At 44.2% G+C, this 20,091-nt stretch overlaps 1 protein-coding gene across 5 annotated transcripts in view; it reads right to left on the bottom strand.

The window, feature by feature from the left end:
• EMID1 (EMI domain containing 1) overlaps positions 1-19,079 on the bottom strand; it is a 98,723-nt gene extending 79,644 nt beyond the window's left edge. For all 5 annotated transcript variants that reach the window (XM_088443502.1, XM_088443505.1, XM_088443504.1 and 2 more), the window contains exons 1-3: positions 18,599-19,079; positions 15,073-15,186; positions 14,837-14,940 (exon numbers count right to left, since the gene is read on the bottom strand). In XM_088443502.1, the coding sequence (XP_088299628.1) occupies positions 14,837-14,940; positions 15,073-15,186; positions 18,599-18,756 (376 nt within the window). In that variant the 5' untranslated portion in view covers positions 18,757-19,079. The remainder of the gene's footprint in view (positions 1-14,836; positions 14,941-15,072; positions 15,187-18,598) is intronic.
• Positions 19,080-20,091: the final 1,012 nt, after the last annotated feature.

The raw sequence follows: 20,091 nt of genomic DNA, 5'->3' as shown, positions 1-20,091 counted from the left end.
AGTTTCTCCTGCAAATGCTGCTGCCAGAAAAAACTAACCTTTTCCAAAAGACCCACGGGTGATGAGTCAACTCAGTGCACCAGAGAGAAACACCATTAAGACATCTGCTCAAGCTTTAAAGAATTGGCCAAAATTATTGACAACTCTACCATGACTCAATCTGATATACTAAGGGGTACATTTACTAAAGTGAGAGTTTTTACTAGCACCTTCTAGAACAGGGGTGGACAATAAGTGGCCCTCCAGCTGTTGTTGAACTACAAATCTCAGCATGCATTGCAACATTTTTAGCATGGTCATATAGCTAAACTGCATGCTGGGATGTGTAGTTTTACAACATCTGGGGGGCTGCTTATTGCCCACCCCTATTCTAGAAGATAATAGCTAGAATCTGATTGGTTGCTATGGGCAACATCTCCACTTCTAAAAGCTCACTTTAGTAAATTTACCCCTAAGTATCAATAGAGTAGTGGAGGATTATTTTAATGACAATGTATAAATTCACATGTCACATAGGGGGTCATTCAGAATCGTTCGCAAGCGCTGAGCGCTCGCAACCAACTCGATGTTGCCCCACTGGGCATGCGCATGATGGAGCCGGCTCTGTCGTGCGCATGCGCGAGACCCGGCTAGCGACGGACACTCCGTCGCTAGGGGTCTCGCAGCAGACGGGGCGAGTTGTCGATGGTGAGTGACATCTCGCCCCGTTTGGGAGGTGGAAGGGGGTGTGCCTGCCCAAATGGAGGCGTTCCCGCCGGAACGCTTGCCGTTTGGGGGCGGCCCCACTGACATCATTGCTGATGTCAGTGGGGAGCTTCCTGCTCGATCAGAGCAGGAAGCTCCCTGGGGCTTACGAATGCCCAGACCCAACCTTAGGGTCTGGTCGTAAGCCCCGATGGTCGCGATGGTCTTGACCATCGCGACCATCACCCATGTCGGTCGCTAGAGCTGTGGGTGTTAACCCACAGCTTAGCGATCGACAAGGAGGAGTCGCTCAGGATGCAAGCGGCCGCCCTGATTCAGTACGACCGCTTGCAACTAACAACCGCCTCTGAATGAGGTCCATAGTCCCTAATACTGACAGAAATAAAGGGAATTTGGAGCCCTTTGTACAAACTAGCTTTGCTTTACTTAAGCTGCCCACCCTTCAGTGTGTATTCGCAAAGAGGGGCTTATGTGATAGAGTAAAATCTGCACCGATGCAGAAACTATTGCAAGCCTTCTCATATTTTTAAAGCGGCTATCACTTTAAAGGCAAAACCAAGGTGATTTTACCTTTAAAATAATTGCTGCTGGGGTGTTCATACTGTATTGTGTCTTGCAATGCCATCCATCACCAGCTTCTCATACTGGCATATAGGTCCATTTTCTGTAGATTCTCTGCAGATACAGAGCAGTATCATCAAATCATTTAATCAATAAAATAATTAAACTTTGACAAGACTGTTACTCTGCCTTGTTTCCACTTTAAAAACGTGGTTGAAGTGTTGACATTATTAATCTTGACACCAGCAAATATCAACATTGACAGAATATCGTCTTTGGAAATTTTTACATTGTAATATTGTCGACATTTCACTTAGAGTTAGCGGTATTAAGGCTAGGGATAGAATCAGACAAAAATCAATGTCAACAATTGAACAATGTCGATATTACATTGATGTCCATATAATGATTGTCTACATTATCAACATGTCAGCATGTTCAATGTTGACATGACAATCATGTCAACATTCTTATGTTGACATAATGAATGTTGGCATTATTAACATTGACAAAATATACCACACCTTCCACTACACCTACAACTTAAGACAAAATAGCAGAAAGAAGGTCTGGTTGTATTCCTTATTTTCTCACACTGTACATACAGGGCCGGCAACAGGAATTTTGGGGCAAGGCACACTCATGTTTTGGGGCCCTTTATCCCCTCCCAGTAGATACATGCAGGTATGTCACTGGCTTATCCTCTGTGTCTCTCCAGCCTCATCCCCAACTGTGTTTCTCAAACTTATTCCCCCATGTCTCTCCAGGTTCATCCTCGCCTGTGTTGCACGAGCCTCAACCCTCATCTCTCCAGTCTCATCTTCACCTGTGTCGCTCTAGCACCATATCTACATCTCCAGCCTCATCCCCCTGTGTTTCTCCATCTCCTGTTATCCACTTATCTCATTTCATCATCATTACACTCCCACCCGTGTCTCTCAACTTAATTCCCCATCTGTCTCTTAGATTCATTCCTCACCCATCTCTCAGCATATTTTGCCTCTGTGTCTCTCAGCCTCATCTGCTCCACTGTGTCCTTCTGACTCCCCCCCGAGTTTCTCAGCTTCATTCCACACCCTGTTTCTCAGCTTCATTCACACCCAGCGTCTCTCAACCTCACCCCAGCTCCTGTATCTCTCGGCCTCACCCAAGCCTGTGTCTCTCAGCCTTACCCCAGCCCCTGTGTCTCTCAGCCTCACCCCAGCCCCTGTGTCTCTCAGCCTCACCCCAGCTCCTGTGTCTCTCAACCTCACCCCAGCCCCTGTCTCTCAGCCTCACCCCAGGCCCTGTGTCTCTCAGCCTCACCCCAGCCTGTGTCTCTCAGTCTCATCCCAGTCTCCATATTTCTCAGCCCACCCTATGTCTCACAGCCCCATCCATTGTGTCTCCCCAGCACGGTGTCTTCAGCTCCATCCACTCCTGCCACTTCATCTCCAGACCCCCCAATCACTGTGCAACCCATGTCTCTCCAGCGCAGCCAACACTTACCTAATGCCTGCTGTTCCCTGGTGGGTCATACCTAGCTCCTCTCTGATTCAGCAGCGAAATGTCATGATGTCACATGCACTGCACCAACACAAAACAAATTATTGTGCCAGGCTGCCGGACACCCTGTCTCTGCCTGTGGCTGTGCTCTGCTAAATCGAGCAGCAGCAGAGACAGTGGGGACTCATGGACTGAACTCCAGACATCCCAGAGGGGCTGGGGCCTCACAGAATCTCAGGGCCCAGTACAAGTGTCCCCCTTGTACCCCCCAGTCACGAGGCCTGTCTACCTTCTGGCACAGAAATAGGGGTAGATGTATGTATGTATGCTGGCCCATACTAGGTGATTGACTAATACCCATAGCAGAGCTGCCAGAGCCTAACGTGTCAGGAGTTTTCACCAGGGACCCCCGCAAGGAAGTTTGAACTTCATGGCGCCCAACAAGCAGGTCACAGCCCAGGTTGGGTTCCCCGAAAAGGAGTTGGTAGGCACTGATAGGAGTCTGAATAAGACTGGGGACGTACAGGAACAAAGCAGTAATGTAAATAACAACAGCAAACTGAGGAATGGTCAGGAACAGGTTAAAAGGTAATAGCAAAGTACCAGCCAGCGACATGTCACCATGGCTGGTGTTGCCGGAGACCTGGCCACCATGGGAACATGACAGCCAGGGCCGGATTAACGGGGGCGACAGGGGCAGTCATCTCGGGCCCCCACACATTAGTGGCCCCCACACCCACTAGGGGTTAAAGTGGGCCAGAATGGGAGATGGAACCAGTTCAACCTCCTCCAACCTACCTTAGCCCGGCGCAGCAGGGAGGCTTCATTTGCCGGGCGCCCGCTGAGATTTTGTTACCAGCGGGCACCTGGCCCCCTCCCCACACCGCCAGCGTCAGCTGGAGGCTGGAGCTCACACCTGAGCTCCGGCTTCTGGCTCCCGTACTGTGCAGTGCACTATGGGAGAGAAGTCATGACGTCTCTCCCATAATTCCGAGGAGCGGCAAGCCGGGTGGATGCGGGAGTGGGGCTTAAGGTAAGTATTGTGTTTTTTTTTCCATATAAGCGGCTTCACTACAGGGGGCACTACGACTGGGGGCATTACTATAGGGGGCACTACTACAGGGGGCATTACTACTGGGGGCACTACTACAGGGAGCATAACTATTGGGGACACTACTACTGGGGGCATCACTACTGGGGCATTACTATTGGAGGCACTACTACTGGGGACACTACTAATGGGGGCATTGCACAGGGGGCACCACTCCTGGGGGCACTGCATAAAGGGCACCACTACTGTGGGCTCTGCATAAGGGGCACTACCACTGTGGGCACTGCCATTACTAGGGGCACTGCATAAGGGGTACTACCACTACTGGGGGCATTATATAAGGGGCACCACTACTGTGGGCATTTTGTGTATTAGGGGCACTTTTACTGCGGGCATTGTGTATAAGGGGCACTAATGTGGGCATTGTGTAAAAGGGGCGCTGCTGTGTGTCATAACATAAATAAGGGACACTGCTATGTGGTGTAATGTGAATCGGGCACTATATGCGGTGTAATGTGGAAACAACTGCGCAACTGGTGAGTAATACAGTATTTCATGTGGGTGCCTATATGTGTTTTTTTTCCCTGTGGGTGTATATTGTGTGTTTTTTTTTGTGTGTGTGTTTGTGGGGTTTTTTTTTCATGTGGAGCCCATGAGCCCCTTTTCACAATGAAACATAACCCCTTTAGCACTCACTAAAGGGGTTATGTCCTCCTTTCAATATTTAACACACAGCGCTAAGCTTAGCTTATCACTGTTTGTCAATGTACCGCTTACGAGCAATACGGTCCCCATTGCGCATACCCCATTTCATCCATATTTAATAGAGGCCTCCACATGTTTGTTGCCCTGGGGCCCCCACAGACCAGCGCCGCTGGAACCGGTAAGTAAGCTCTGGGCTTCAGCGTGCTGCAACACATTCACTACAAACTGTCTTTTGAAGTACATATTTTACAGATTTTCAACCCATTATATCTGCATTTTACTGTGATCATCCTGCTGGACCAAATCAACAATCTCTTGAACATTTTTCTGCTTGGCTTCCACATTTCTTATCCAGACTTCCATACCAACACCTTGGATGATTTCACAACATTCCAATTAATTATCTACATACTTCTTGTGCCTCCAAACTACTCTCTCTAATGATAGATTGGTAGCATTTGAGAATGTAAATAAAGAAAAGAAAAGATAGAGACTCAATGTTAATTTCAGGGATGGTTAATGATAAAGACAAATAAGCAGAATAATGAACAGCAGGAAAACTAAGACAGCAACTACAGAGACTGTAGCTATTGATGCAGCAATTACAGGAAAATGCAACAGGAAAAAGCGTTACCTGACTCCTATCCATCATCTCAAGAAAAAGGGAAATCCTTGGAGAGGTAAGTAATAACAGTTACAGACTGGCACATTACTGTCACATGTAAGCCCTTTCCATCATATCATTTACAGTATACGTCAATCATTATACAGTAAAAGACAATAAATGTTGGAATGAGTGCACTCCTGCGCTGCCTCCAGCATCCTGATAGTTACACTGAGCTGGCGGTCATTAGGACCCACCGAAGCTTAGTCAGAAGGGGTCTGGCCTCTGACATGCGCTACTCTTCATCAGAGCTAGACTTTTTGGTGCCCTGTGCCAGAGAGAGCATTGGCGCCCCCCCTCCAATTTTTAAATAGGGACATAAGATAGTGCACCAGAAAAGGGCCATGGCCACATGGGGTACAGCCAGGGAAAAGATAGGGGAGGCCAGGAGATGCTGGGGATAAAAGAAGAGGAAGCTACAAGTGAGAATGATAATATAAAGGAAAATTGACAGTCCCAAACAGCGCCCCTTGCCCTGCGGTGCCCTATGCCATGGCACTGGTCGCCAGGGCCGGCTCCAGGGGTAGGAGCACCCTGTGCCGGCCCTCTCAAGTGACTGAAATGGGGTGTGTGGCCTAATTACCATAGTCTACACCCCCTACGTGACGTTATTAGGGAGCGTGCCCACCTCCAAATAACTTCAGGCTGGGGGGAACCTCACAAGCTGGGCTTCCCCCAGCCCCTCTACCGTCACTGAATGGATGGTGCGTGCAGCATCCATTCAGAGTCTCCGGGGTCTGGCACCGCCACACTGCTGTGGTGGTGGGGGTCCCCAACCTCCCGATTTGACCACCCGAGGGCCACTTTGACCCATGGGTGGAACAGTGGAACAGTACTGTCCCGCGGAAATCGTGATGATGGGGAGGGGTGCGCCCTCTATGCCGGCCCTGCTGGTCGCACTACCCTAGTTACGGCCCTGCTGCTCATGCGTGGCATCTCAGTGCGTCTTTAACCCATTGCAACCATGAGGACAGGACAGACACTGAGACTCTCAATACATAACTGCAAGGGAATGTAGTTTACATTGGCTGTCGCCAGCATCCTGACGGTAAGTAGGACAGGACAGACTCTGAGACTCTCACCACAGCTCCCAATACATAACCGCAAGGGGATGTAGTTTAAATCCTGGCTGTCGCCGGCATCCCGATGGTAAGTAGTGGGGTTAGGGTTAGGCACTAGGGGGAGGATTAGGGTTAGGCACTGAGGGGGAGGGTTAGGCTGCGGGGGGGAGGGTTAGGTTTAGGCTGCGAGCAGGCAGGGTTAGATTTAGGGGTAGGGTCTGGATACTTACCGACAGGTGTCGGTATCTCAACCCTGTCAGGATGCTGGCATCTGGATTCTGACTGTTGGAATCCCAAGTGCCGGCGTCCATTACCCAAACCAACTGCAAGTACCCTATACCACCACCGATCTGGCAAAAGAGGAGTACGCTACTGCGCAGACTCCAGTCTTCCTATTCTCCAGGAAGGTTTCATGCCCTATCCCAAGATGATCGTGTACTGTGTAGAAAGACATGGTGGGAGACAGAAGTCTCCTACTTAGCTCCTATGAGAAATCCGGTTAATCCCTGTAAATAAAGCTGTTCAGATCCCGGCAGCACTACCCACAAGCAGCATACACTCACCATCTGGTTAGCTGTATAGAACTTTGCTCCATTACCAGTTTACATATAACAGTGAGTACGGCTGTACTTGCTACCTCTCAATAAACTAAAACCATTGGTTAAGTAACTGAGCTGTTCATAGTTTGAGCCAACTGCTGGTGTGTGCCTACATAACTGTGCATTACCAACACCTGCACACACTTCATTTCCAGCATGATATATAGTAGAACACCAGGGCTACCATCCGCCCAGCTCATGCCCGGCGCACTACAATGCCCAGCAGTACACTAAACTCCACGGTGCAATATTTCATACAGATTGCCTACTGCTGTTACACCTGTGAACATACCCCCTCCCACTACAAAAGTAGTCGACTTTAACTTCTAAGTAGAGATGAGCAGTTCGGTTTTTGTCTCTGATCTACCAGCCAAGATCGGATCTCAGAATGTCTTCTTTCACAGACATTTTGGCGTTTGCCTTGGGTTGAGATCTAAGCTTGGCATGAAGGTCCGAGCTAAAACCGAACCACTCATCTCTACTTTACAATTCGTTATATGTTTTAAATGATCTCAATTTACTGGAGAATATCAAGGAATAATCTCCTTATTTCTTGGATTGCATGTATAGCAGCTGTTAGGATGTATCTTCTGTCCCATCTCTTACTTTTGATTGTCAAGATTCTGATTCAATTTGCAAAATACTTTAACAAATTGATTTTTAATTCTATATAGACAAGTATGAAATCTAGTATTAAACTGTGATATGTACACAAACATACTAAAGCAGAGAGATTTGGTGCCCCTGATCACTCTTTGGGCTAAAATATGTATGGATATCGTCCTCTTATTTAATCATGGTTTCTGTGTCCACCATTTCCAACAAGTGCCTCAAAGCTCCATCCTATCCTTTATTTTCCTGGGCTGTCTGAGACCACACTACAAACTAAAACAATTTGCTCTCTTCTCCAGAGATTATTTGTCCACTACAATCTGCAATTCTCACTCGAAGGGAGATGTATCAATCCTTCGAGAGAGATAAAGTGGAGAAGATGTCCATAGAAACCAATCAGCCTCTAGCTATCATTTATCTACAACAAATAAGAGTTAGAAGCTGGTTCATACGGACAACTTCTCTACTTTAGCTCTCTCCAAGGTTTGATACCATTCCCCCTATTGGTATGGTACTTACAGTATTCTCACCTATATGAACAGTCTAATAATCCTGTGGCTTTGCCCGAGTTCTCTAAACTCCAATCTCAGATCTATCTCTCAAATAGAGAATTTCTTCAAATTGAGCATTTCTGTAATAATAATGGGTTAGGTGGTTCCATTAATACACCCCACTTTGAAATCATTGCGTCTTGCAGTGTTTTCCCAAAGGTCTCTACTAGCTTATATAACTGCTTAAATGGTGCAATATCTCATGAAAGCATACTTACCTACTTTGCTGGGCAGCTTTCCGGGAGCAGCAGGAGGGGACCTGCTGCTCTCCTCTTCGGGGGGCGGGGCCAGACGATAGACGGCATTAGGCCCCGGCCCCTTTACAGAAAACCCCCGTGATTCGCGGGTCCGTGAGGAGGGGGCGGGGCTAAATGACGCTATTTGCCTAATTTAGCCCCGCCCCTTCCCGACGGACCCGATAATCTCAGGTAAAATCTCCCCATCCTGCCCACTTCACTAGGAAGTGGGCGGGATGCGGGATATATGCCTACTCTTCCGGGATCGCGGGGGGTTACCCGAAAAATCGGGAGCCTCCCGCGATTCCCGGGAGAGTAGGCATGTATGCATGAAAGTATCAAATGCACATACATTATGGGAATTGCCCTGGTCTCCAACGACTGGTCTATAATTAGACAAAATCTGTACTAAAGCTCTCTCTGGACAAAGCATTTTAAAGCTGCTAATTTTTATTATTAGGATAAAATAATTCAGTGCTTCCATTTTCGTCACGATCAAATGGTTCATGTCACTAAAAGTCCATGGGGCAGATGTATGAAGCTCTAGAAAGTGATAAAGTGCAGAATGATAATCGACCAGCCAATCAGCTCCCAACTGTCATGTAACAGGCTGTGTTCGAAAAATGACAGTTGGGAGCTGAGTGGATGGATTTTATCACTCTGCACTTTATCACTTCCCACAGCTTCATACATCTGCCCCATATATTTTGGACACGTCCTTCCCTGAGAACTTATTCAGAGGTCACTTCCTGGCCTCCATACACCCTTTTCCCAAGTTTCTATTCTCTTCGCCCAGTTAAACTTTTATGAACTATAGGAATTACATAGTTTCACTGTATGTATTGGTAAATTGTGCTTTGTACCAACCTGTATACTATACTGCCATCATTACCAATGCATTTATTCCTTCTCAATATAAATAATTATTTAAAACATATTATAAATAGAATAAGTTTGAATTTTTTTATATATATATTTTTTTTCAGTTATAGAGTAATAAAACAAATTGCACTGATAATTTTTATGTTAATTTATTAGATAATTTATTAATACAGCAGATCTATTTTGTATTGTTTAAGTAATGTTTTAGAATTTTGAATTCTACTTCTCATTGATTTTGTTTGGTTATACTCTGGGGCTGATGCAGAGTGAGTAGTACGCCCGTTTGTGTAGCATATCTTTGTTCAAAAAGTAAATGCAAACATATACGGCTTTACAGAACCGTGCACATGTTGCATGTATCCAACCATATGATCAGATAGCCGGCGGCTGTTCAGTTGCCGAGTCAAATCCCTATAGCGGCTGCCCGACAGGATGAAAATCCCGACAGAGGCAGGTAAGTATGCTAACCTCCCCTGTCCCGTCCCCCTTAACCCTGATCCTCCCTTAGTGGTGCCTAACTCTAACCTCCCCCCCTAGTGCCTAATCCTAACCTCCCCCCGGGGGTGCCTAACCCTAACCTCCCCCTTACCGCTCCCTAAACCTAACCCTCTCGCAGGTGGAAGTACACACTCATGATGATGACTTGTAGTAAAGTAGGTGCATGTGATACCAATGTATTCAGACCTTAATCTGTGCAGAAATAAATAATAAATATATCCTTATTTGGTGGATTTACGTTATTTCTGTCACATGTCTTTTCTTGTTCAGTGATGGATGTGTTACTGTCAACCAGGGGAAATGATATCTACAGTATATAATATAAGGATTACCTGACTCGCTGATTCTGGTGATTTTTAAGTTGGAATTGGCGAATTGAGATTGTCCAACATGTTGGATTTGACAATCACCTGACCCAGGCATCGGCAGAACGGGTAATTGCCCCTACTGATTGCTGATGTATGGGCCCTGTTATACTGCAGCAACACACATCACAGATGAAAGGTACATGATAAACTACAAACAGTACATGATAAAGGGGCCTATTCATCATACCTAAAAAATCGATGGAGGTAATTAGGTTTAGAACTTGCATGGAGTTCTACCTAATTACCAGAGGAATTCATCATTCCTCCTCCCCATAACTATCTATTCCAAAAAGCTGTCATTTTTGCGATGACAGCTCTTCGGGAAATAGATAGTTTTCCCTCTCTACACTAATTTACCGCAGCTGGAATCTGTGCTGTGCATGCGCTGTTACATCTGTAAAACCAGCGAATGCGCAGCACTACCTACAGCTGCGGTGATTTTGTGTCCCCCTCCGCATACCTCCCCCCGTCCCCGACTTACCTGCCTGCTGCAGCACCTCCGGCTCCAGTGGCTGCTCTGACACGTATTCTCCCAGCAGACCACAGTACAGTTTAAGAAAAAAATTATATTTTTTTTTTTCTAAACTTTATTGTGTTCTGCTGGGAGAATACATGTCAGAGCAGCCACCGGAGCCAGAGGAGGGACCAAAGCACTGGAGGAAGACGCCGAGGGCCCTGCCCAGCTGGAAGCAGGTAAGTGTTACCTGCTATTCGCCACCTCACAGTGGCAGATAGTAACTCCATCAAATTCCGAAAATACATAATTTTCGGAAATTTGATGAATACCATAATTTCCACATCCCCATACTAATGTATGGGGAGTGTGGAAATTAATGCAGGGGGACTTAACCAGGAGATATCAGTGATATCTCCTGTATTAAGTCTCTTCATGAATACTAAAATAACGTTAATTAAGGAAAATGTCCTTAAAAACATTATTTTAGTGTTGATGAATAGGCAATCTGCCTTTGTGACTTATTCAGAGGTGAACGCTATTTGCATCCCTTCCGCTTCTTTGGACGGAGCAGGAGGCGTCTGAGGACAAAAGACGCTAACTGCCAGCATTGCAGATCCGAGTGCTATGATCGAAGACGTATCATCGGCTCGCCTTAGCGACCATCGGTCTCGGCATTGGCCATCTGAGTGAGTCTAAGGCAGCTCAGAATGGAAGTCTCATCTCTTTGGCCGAGGCCAGTAAATCTGCGTCGAAGGAAGCGGGCACTGTCCTCGGCACTCCCACAAAATGGAGGCAACATGCTTCCCTTCTGGATAACGGTCCTTGTTGCCGCCCCCTGCCTGCCCCCAAACGACTTAGGGGGCACTGTAAGTGATCTTGCAGTACAGATTCTGTGCAAGACCAGACTGAAAACCATCAGAGATGGACACAAACCACCGGATTTGCATACAACGCTAAATCAGCCCTTTTGTCAATCCTCATACTTCTTCTAAATGTTACCTTGGTCATGTACAAAGTTATCTTTTGTGGCTCTCACTGTAGCCTACCAGAATTTGTTCCTTTACATGAGGCTCCTTCTTGGTATACTTGCCTTTTGTAATTTTTACATATACCTTGTATATATTATAATATGCTACAGCTCTGGCTTCTTTCTGTTACACTGTTAATTTGGAGTTTTTTTCTGTAGTCAAAAAAACATACACTACAATTGTCACTGGAAATACCATTATTTTACCAGAATGACCACACTCCCCTTTTATTCTTATTCTTCTCAAAGTTTATTTACACTTCTACAGCTATCTTAAATGACAATTTATATTTAAATTAGTTTACAGTAGAAATTCCCCTTTATCATTTATTATACCATCTTTCCTGGACCTTTCACCGACTGTTCCCCACCACCAGATGCTAGCGTTGTGTATTGTGTTTTGTTATGTAACGCTGTGTGTGATCCAGCAAGAGAACACAGGTCACAGAGTAGATTTACATCTTCCTTCTGTCACAGGCAGGAAGAAACTGTGCAGAAATGAACAACACCCAAAATACTAAATATATGGATTGCAAGCTCTGGTAACATTCTTCTTTTACTTCAGTTATTATCATTATTTACATGACACCCAAAAAAACCATAGTACCATTCCGGAATGCTTTGGTTTCACTAGCTTTGTGTCTAAATTGCATTAATATCACTTTTAACGTTGAGTAATTTATATATGCATTCAAAGTTTCTATTTTTCCCTCTGGAGATATGGATAATCAATGTGGGGCAGTGGGGTACATTGCATCACTAACCCACCCCACTCACAGCATATTGCCATGAATCGTGGGTTTACAAAATGGGGGCAGGGTCAAGATGGAGCACCCCCATCCTGCCCAATTGTATAGGAAGCTGGTCAGATGCAGGACAGTGGCGTACTGTCCCCAGACTCCATGGGGATTCCAAAAAAAAACTCCAGAACCGAAATCGCTGGCAATTAGGGGAAACATTTCTTCCATTCTTGGGTTGTTTAATCTTGTATCTGCCCAATTTATTATTTTGTAATCATAGATTTGGCTCCTTTATTAATAATTGTGACAATATAATAATAATAATAATAAATTAATAATGTTCTCAAAAGCTTTCTGTATTGTAGTGGGAATTACATATACTTACCTTACGTGATCTTCTTTCTTGAGCCCCTATTTACTACAATCCGCATTTAAAATGTGGTTGTAGTGTGATATTTTCAACTAAATTTGTATTGCGAATTTAGGAAATATCACTTGGATGTACTAACATCGGCATGTAGGGACAGAGCTTGCAATAAAGCTCTGTCTCTGCGACTTCTAATGGTATTTTTCACAAAAAATACAGTGAGAAGGTGTGTGCACATGTGCCGCTGCCGGCTACCGCTACCTCCCCTCGCGATTGCCACCCTCCGCGACACCCCCTCCCCCACTAAGAGCTCACACTTTCCTCGGTGATTAGTGATCCTCTGTGCTCTGGTTCACTGGTCGCCGGGCTCCTATACTGTGACCCCGGTCATCTGGTGTGTGCTGTAAACTGAGATGACCAGCGTTGCCGTGCAGGAGCCTAGCGACCAGCTGACTAGAGGAGAGAGCTCACCGATCACTGATCAGCTGACCCCTGGGTGCAGGCAAGTGTTTGAAGTTTTTTTTTTACTGTAATCAGCTTGTGGTCTATTTAGATCACAAAGCTGATCACAGCGGGCCGGCTCCCGGCTCTACTCTGTCTGTCAGAGAGGAGCAGGAGTCGGGGAACTAGGGGGAACCCTACTTTACGCCATCTCCAGATAGCGATGTTATAGCAGGGCTCCCACCAGGTATTTTTTCACAATTCCCCTTTAGTACATTTCAAACAGATTGCATTTCCAATTATAAGTACGGGAAATGCGATCTGCTTACTAAACAAATGCGAATTAAAGGGCTTGGAGTAGTTTTCCATGAAAACTGCTCCAAAAGTCCTTTAATACATTTCAGTGAAACTAAAATAATGTGAAAGAGTGTGAAAACAAATGTTTTCACATTATTTTAGTAATAAAAGGTTGATAAATAGATCCCTAAATCTGTAGTCCAAAATATTAAAAAAAGAAAAGCTGTAGCAGCGCAATGGACCACCTACTATATTAGTTTCATTCTGACTATGTAGGCAAGCTAAGGATTAGAAAAGGGGGTTCTCTAGGTAGAAATATAATAAAAATGATACTCTTGATACTGCCCTTGTTTATTTTCACAGGAAAGCAGATCTTTGCTACCACCACCAAGATCTGCCAAAATATTCCAAAATGAGAGCAGGTAAACAAAGATAGTTTAATGCAGAGTTGACTGTACATCCGTTTACAGAGTGCATCTTGCTTGCGTACTTTTGCACTGCACATGCTCTGGAACCAAACGTACACATCTCATTTGCATCTCCATTTGCGACTGAAAGGGTGTAACTGGGCAGTAATGGGCCATGCCAATGGAACTGCAGGCTGTACAGAGTTGGCTGGAAGGGTAAATATGCATATTTTCAGAAGTATCTTTTGCACTAAGGATAAGAGACTGCACCGACGATGACGGGTATTAATCCAAGTGCACAGATAGGGGATGTTCACTCATAAAGATGTGCTCGTCTTTGAATGGGAACAAAAATACGCATTTAGTTGCAATCAAGCTATGTGGCAGCAATTACAGCCGACTTGTGTTCAACTCTGCATAAGCCCCAGAGTGTCAGGATTAATTAAAAAGGAATTGGTGTAGAGAATTTCTGGAGAGAGCTAACAAGGGATGGTGGAGACACACAGGGCCTGATTCAGAGGTGCACGCTAATACAGCTGCGACTGCATCCTTATGCTAATGCAGCAGCCGATGGGATATGTGCAGAGACACCCCATGGCTGTGGTGCTAATCCGCTGCTTTGCGTATTAATAAACACCATTGGCTGCACATCAGTTACACCAGCGACACATTGCACCAGCCCTATGGAGGCGCAGATTATCCATTTGAACATGACCACTGAAATAAGTGCAACTGCGGCAAAAGACAGAGTTGCTGACCACGACACGCCTACGTCCGGCTAGCCACCCCCCTGTTACCACCAAAACATGCCCACAGACAATAGGAACATCTCAAGGATGATCAGTGGAAACAGGATGCTCCTGAGCTCAATTTTGAGCTTCATGGCAAAGGCTGAGAATAATTATGTACATGTGATTTCCTGGTGTATCTTTTTTTATTAAATTTGCAAAAATCTCAAAAAAAACTTTTTACACGTCATTATGGAATATTGTGTGTAGAATTTTGAGGACAAAAATGAATTTATTCCATTGTGGAATAAGGCTGTAACATAACAAAATGTGGAAAAATGTGAAGCGTAGTGAATACTTTCCGGATGCACTGTAAGATCATTACATTACTTACCCTCCTCGCAGTTAGCACCTCTGTATCCTGGGCAGCATCTCCATTCCAGTGCAGTCACCGACTTATAGCTGAGTCTATAAGTTGGGCGGACAACTGTCCTGTAACTGAAAATCACGTAATTAAGTAAAGCCTGCATGAGACATGGGCACAGACAATAAAATTACTATATATTGTGTCTAAGAGAAAGATGCGTCAACATTGACTGTGAATAATCATATCTGGCTCTGCAGACTCACCTTCCTCCGGAGCAGCCTGCTGCCCAGTGACAATTCTGGTACACTCTCTGCAGGAAAGTGCCATTCTGAACTTGGCAAGACACTGTCCGACTGACAGGGACAGAGCACCAGTTCCTACAATACAGAGAGGAAAGATATAATAATTATATATATATATATATATATATATATATATATATCCAGAAATACACATTATTGCATGCCCTGCAATAGTCTATGCACTGAAACTGATAAACAGTCTTTGACAAAGCAAAATCATATGCAAAGTAACCTCTCATCGTTCTAATGATTCTGTTTTAAATGTCGGTTATCTGTAAACTACTGTCTCAGGATTAACAGATTTCCCTGTGGATAGTTTTATCCTATATTTTCAATATGGACAGCGCAGTACTTCTTATTCTCTATATTGAATGCAATATTATATATCTATTTTAATTTGCTAGGCTTTACAAGTTAGTTAAAATCTTCATGGAATAAAGTGGTTTTATAACCCTTTACAAGACAATGGCGAATTCATGGCGAAATGAATTTCAGGAAGCTCTCCTGGAGATAAATTTTCAAAGCCACTGGCTCTTTAGGCCACTGGACATAAAGATGCAATAATATTAAATGCAATACTCGGTGTGTTATGAATAATAAATTGATTGTCCCTTTAAATCCACTGGATAAAACCGCCAAAGACGCGGTGGCTTTAAAAATGGCTGCTTAGTAAATTGACTCCTGAGAGAGTAGGTCTGCCCCCAGAGGCTAGGTGACACAATATGCAGTCTATTATGTCATTGAGATCCCACCCCCATTGCCACACCCCTGTACTTCCTACCTGGGCCTCCCCCTCTGGCATCTCTGGAAAGGCCTGGGTAAAAAGTTGGCCAGTATGTGTTGAACATGCCATAAACCACATACTCTAGAGCAGGGTTTCCCAACCACGGTCCTCAAGGCACACTAACAACCCAGGTTTTAAGGATAGCCATACTTGAGCACAGGTGTCTTAATTAGAACCTCAGTTATTTTGATTTAACCATCTGTGCTCAAGCATGGATATCACTAAAACCTGGACTGTTAGTGTGCCTTGAGGACCGCGGTTGGGAAACACTGCTCTAGAGTCACTGCGATTGCTCAGCTACATTGCTATTGCCCCAGGCTGCTCTCATAGGTTAGAGGGAGTGTCACAGACAGACTAAACTTGAGATTGCTCCAGGGGTAAACAAAGTTTTTCCTCATGAACGGTGTGCCAGAGACCCCTGCAGTTACAGTGTGCGTGTGTGTGCACGGTGTTTGTATAGGCGGAGGTAAGATGACAGGCCTACAGTCACATGGGAACTGTATATTCAGTTCAATTATTAGACTGTATGTATAAAACAATATCTGATGGCAAGAAACATATTACATTAAACAAACACACAAATCTCAGCTACTGTCATCTAGTCTTACTATAGCTGGTCATATCATTATGTTTACTTCTATAACTCAGGCTTCAGTTATTGAAACTCATTAATATCTGTGTAAGTGGGAGATTGTAGTGACAAGCTAATATTTTTGAATGCTGAGAAATTAAATTCTAACATATAAAGAATAATAACATCTGTAAATATCAGGATATAATTCAAGGATCAATATGGCATAATAAGTGGCTTAGAAAAAATATTGTTACCTATTTTAAAGAATGTATGATGGATGTTTTAAAGAAAAAGTGGGGCTTTGAAACTACATAAATCTGGGACTATCATGGTGTTATATAAATCAAAATAATAATATTACTGAGCAAAAATAATAACATTCAGACACTGTCAGAGACAGAACATTAAGTGAAATCATAATTTGGAATAGTAGGTAACTATGAAATAGCAAATAGTGTAGGGTGAGGAAGTGGTACGCTTGCTGGGAGTAAACTGCATACAGTGATAAACGAACAGTCTGTACGGTGACAGATCACTACAATTGCCAGTGATTGCAATTTCAACAAAATCAGTGTAACTGCATGTTAGACATATGGTGCGTACACACGGTACGACGGGGGGACAAAAAGATAACGATAACAATCATTATCTGATCGTCCTGCATGTGTTGGATGATCGTTATCGAACATCCAACACATGCTGCAAGCCCCTTACAACTATAACGACCCGCGATTAATGATCGCGGGTCCCTATAGTAAACAGGCTAACCTGGTCGATATTGACCCGGTATGCCTGCTTGCACAGACTACTGACGATGATCGATTTACGTGGCCGCGCATTGACCATCGTTTGGTCGTTTGCAGGGGCCAGAAGCTGTCAGATTTAAATGATAACGATAGGATCGTTATCGTACAAATCTGACAGCTTATCTGACCGTGTGTACGCACCAATTCATAGATGTCAGTGCAGAGGTGACTATCAGTGAAGAGTGTATTGTGGTACAGAATACCAGGAGAGCAAATACTGCAGTGCTGAGAAAGTTCAGCAATTGCAGTGTAAAAAATGATGTATCAGGAAGAATGCTGGAATTGCAGTACAATTCGCGCTGAGGGGCCTGTTCTGTTGACATTTTGTTTATCTCTGCTTTTCCTCTGTTGATTTTCTCATATAAATTGTTAGTGTTCCCTCTCCAACATCCCCATGTCACAATTATTCCCCCGGAAATCTTTCTCTCCAGCCTAAATGGACAAAGCACTGTGTTTCACAGATAGTAGCATTCGTAAAAAACTAAAAGGGTGAATTTCTACTATAAAAAGTAATGGGTTAATTCACAATTTACAACCTATGAAGTGGTATTGTAAATGGTGTAATGGACATTTCCTTAAAATGCTGTAAAGTTGTCAACCCTGAATGACCCATAAAAACCCTCCCTGCTGGCACGTAACACAGGGGGGTCTCATTGCAGCTGAACTGAATCCCATCATGACAGCAGCCAACATTTCCAGCCCTTTGCAATGTGAAAAATGTTATAACCACTGCAATTGTCTAGTAGTGAAAGGGTTATGTTACAATAGCTCGTCAGCTACCAGGGGCCGTAAATTGCCTGCATCTATAGCAATTCCTTAATCCTAAAATAACCTTTAAAAACTGCATCTGTTAAACTCCATGCAGCCAGAGGGGCAGGCAAGCAGAAACACATTTTTCCACAGCAAAAAAAAAATTAAAACTACTCTATAAATGAGATCATACATTATCTAGCCCATATTTTCTTATCACAAATTGCACTTATGTTACAAGCTGCTGTGCGGACTGATTTTTTTTCCCCTTTGTCTACTTCCATACAAAACACAAAAGTGGGATATGCTTTATTAATAAACAGCTGTTTTGTCCCTCGCTATGTAGCTAAACCTGAAACATTTACTTTACTAATGTGTATAATTTCCTCAAGTTCAATGTTAAAATTCCAGGAGTACATCTCTGCAACTGAAATATACAGAAATAAGATAACAGCTATTAGGGTGCATAAGGTTAAAGTAGGGTACAGTAATTAGTAATTTGGCAGCATCATTGCAAAACAGTGATGCATACAGAGCTATAAATGAATAACCACTGCAAATGCCGCTGGTTACCTTCTGGGGGTTGTGAGGGATTCCCTGGTTTTGACTTGCAGTGATGGTGAATATCGGAACTGAGCGCCAGATGTCCATGTGCAACAACCTTTGTCCAGCAGGGCACAGAGGTAGAGCAGAATATGCCAACAAGAGCAGCAGGGCACTGATAACCTCATGATTCATCCACACAGGGGATCACACTTTGTGTTCAACAAGGTAAAGTCCATATATATCGTTTTGAAAGACTTAAAGATTATCTATTGATGTCCCCTCCATGAGTACAGGTAGGTGTCACCGTACGTCCAATTGCTTAGTTGAGAAATTGTCTGGTGATCCTCGATAAACCCAACTCAAAGTCACTAAGGACAAATCCGGCCTCCAGACAGCCCCTAAGTGAGAAGTCTCACTCCCCCCTGCCTCTCCTGACTTTCACAGAATGTGCCCCCCACGCTGCAGGGAGAAAGGAGAAAAAGGGTCTGTGCAGAGCAGACTCTGCCTACTTGCCTTCCACCGGCTTAGAAATCCCAAACAATTGAGTTTTTAAATGATTGCAATAGCATCCCCCCTCCTTTACACACCCTCCTCCTTCTCTTACCTACCCTCTCTTCTTCCTTCCCCTCCTCTCTTCACTTCCTAGCTGCCTCACTCTATCTTCCTCCCTCTTTTCTTCTGCTTTCCTTCTCCTTCAGTCCCCTTTCCCTCTCCCTCTCTTTTCCTCCTCCCACTGCACTTTTTTATTTTGTACTGTGACATGGAGACAATTCATGTCTTTTGTGTGCAGCTTTAAATGCAGAGACTCAGTCTGTCCCTCCATCCTATTTCTCCCCCTTCTATCTCTCACTCTGCGATATCCTCACTTTTCCCCAACCCTCCTGTCCTTTTCCTGGCTTGCTTCTTGGTATATTTAAATCCAGGCCCTGTAATTAGATTGTTTCACAAAACAGTACAATCTACTTAGAATGAATCTGTGATTGTATCCCATATACAGATTTCAAAATAAATCATCACAATGTCATAGGGGACCAAAAGAACAGATACAGAAGCAAAGTTTCAAGGACAGAAGAATGGTCCAAACAGTAAACTACTATATACAGGTAATTGGGGAAAAATAGAAAGTCCTGTCAGAAAGGAATTCCTGCAGCATGGGACAATGATGATCGTTAAGTACCATTAAGTAGAGATTAGCAGTGACCTTATCTTATAGGGTATGACTGCACCCACAGCAATCCTCCCCACACATCAGCAAAGCATGAGAAACCTTCACTATTGGAAACAAGCACTTTGGTCAGTAAAGGATTCATATGACCATTATTATATCACCTTCCTCTAATAATCAGCAGTCCATATTTCCCACCAATGAACTCGCAAATGTGCATCGGCAGGTTTCATGAGCGCCAAATGAGTGGCACCCTAATTATGATATTCTGCTCTCTGTTTAAAGAAACTCACTCTTTGTGCCAAAGTTTGAAATGTGCAGTCAATTGATCTCTGGTCTTCCCTTGCACTTTGAA

Source organism: Taudactylus pleione, unplaced genomic scaffold (assembly GCF_031769625.1).
Source record: "Taudactylus pleione unplaced genomic scaffold, aTauple2 ptg000330l, whole genome shotgun sequence".
Classification (NCBI taxonomy): domain Eukaryota; kingdom Metazoa; phylum Chordata; class Amphibia; order Anura; family Myobatrachidae; genus Taudactylus; species Taudactylus pleione.
This window is presented reverse-complemented; position numbering and strand designations above follow the sequence as displayed.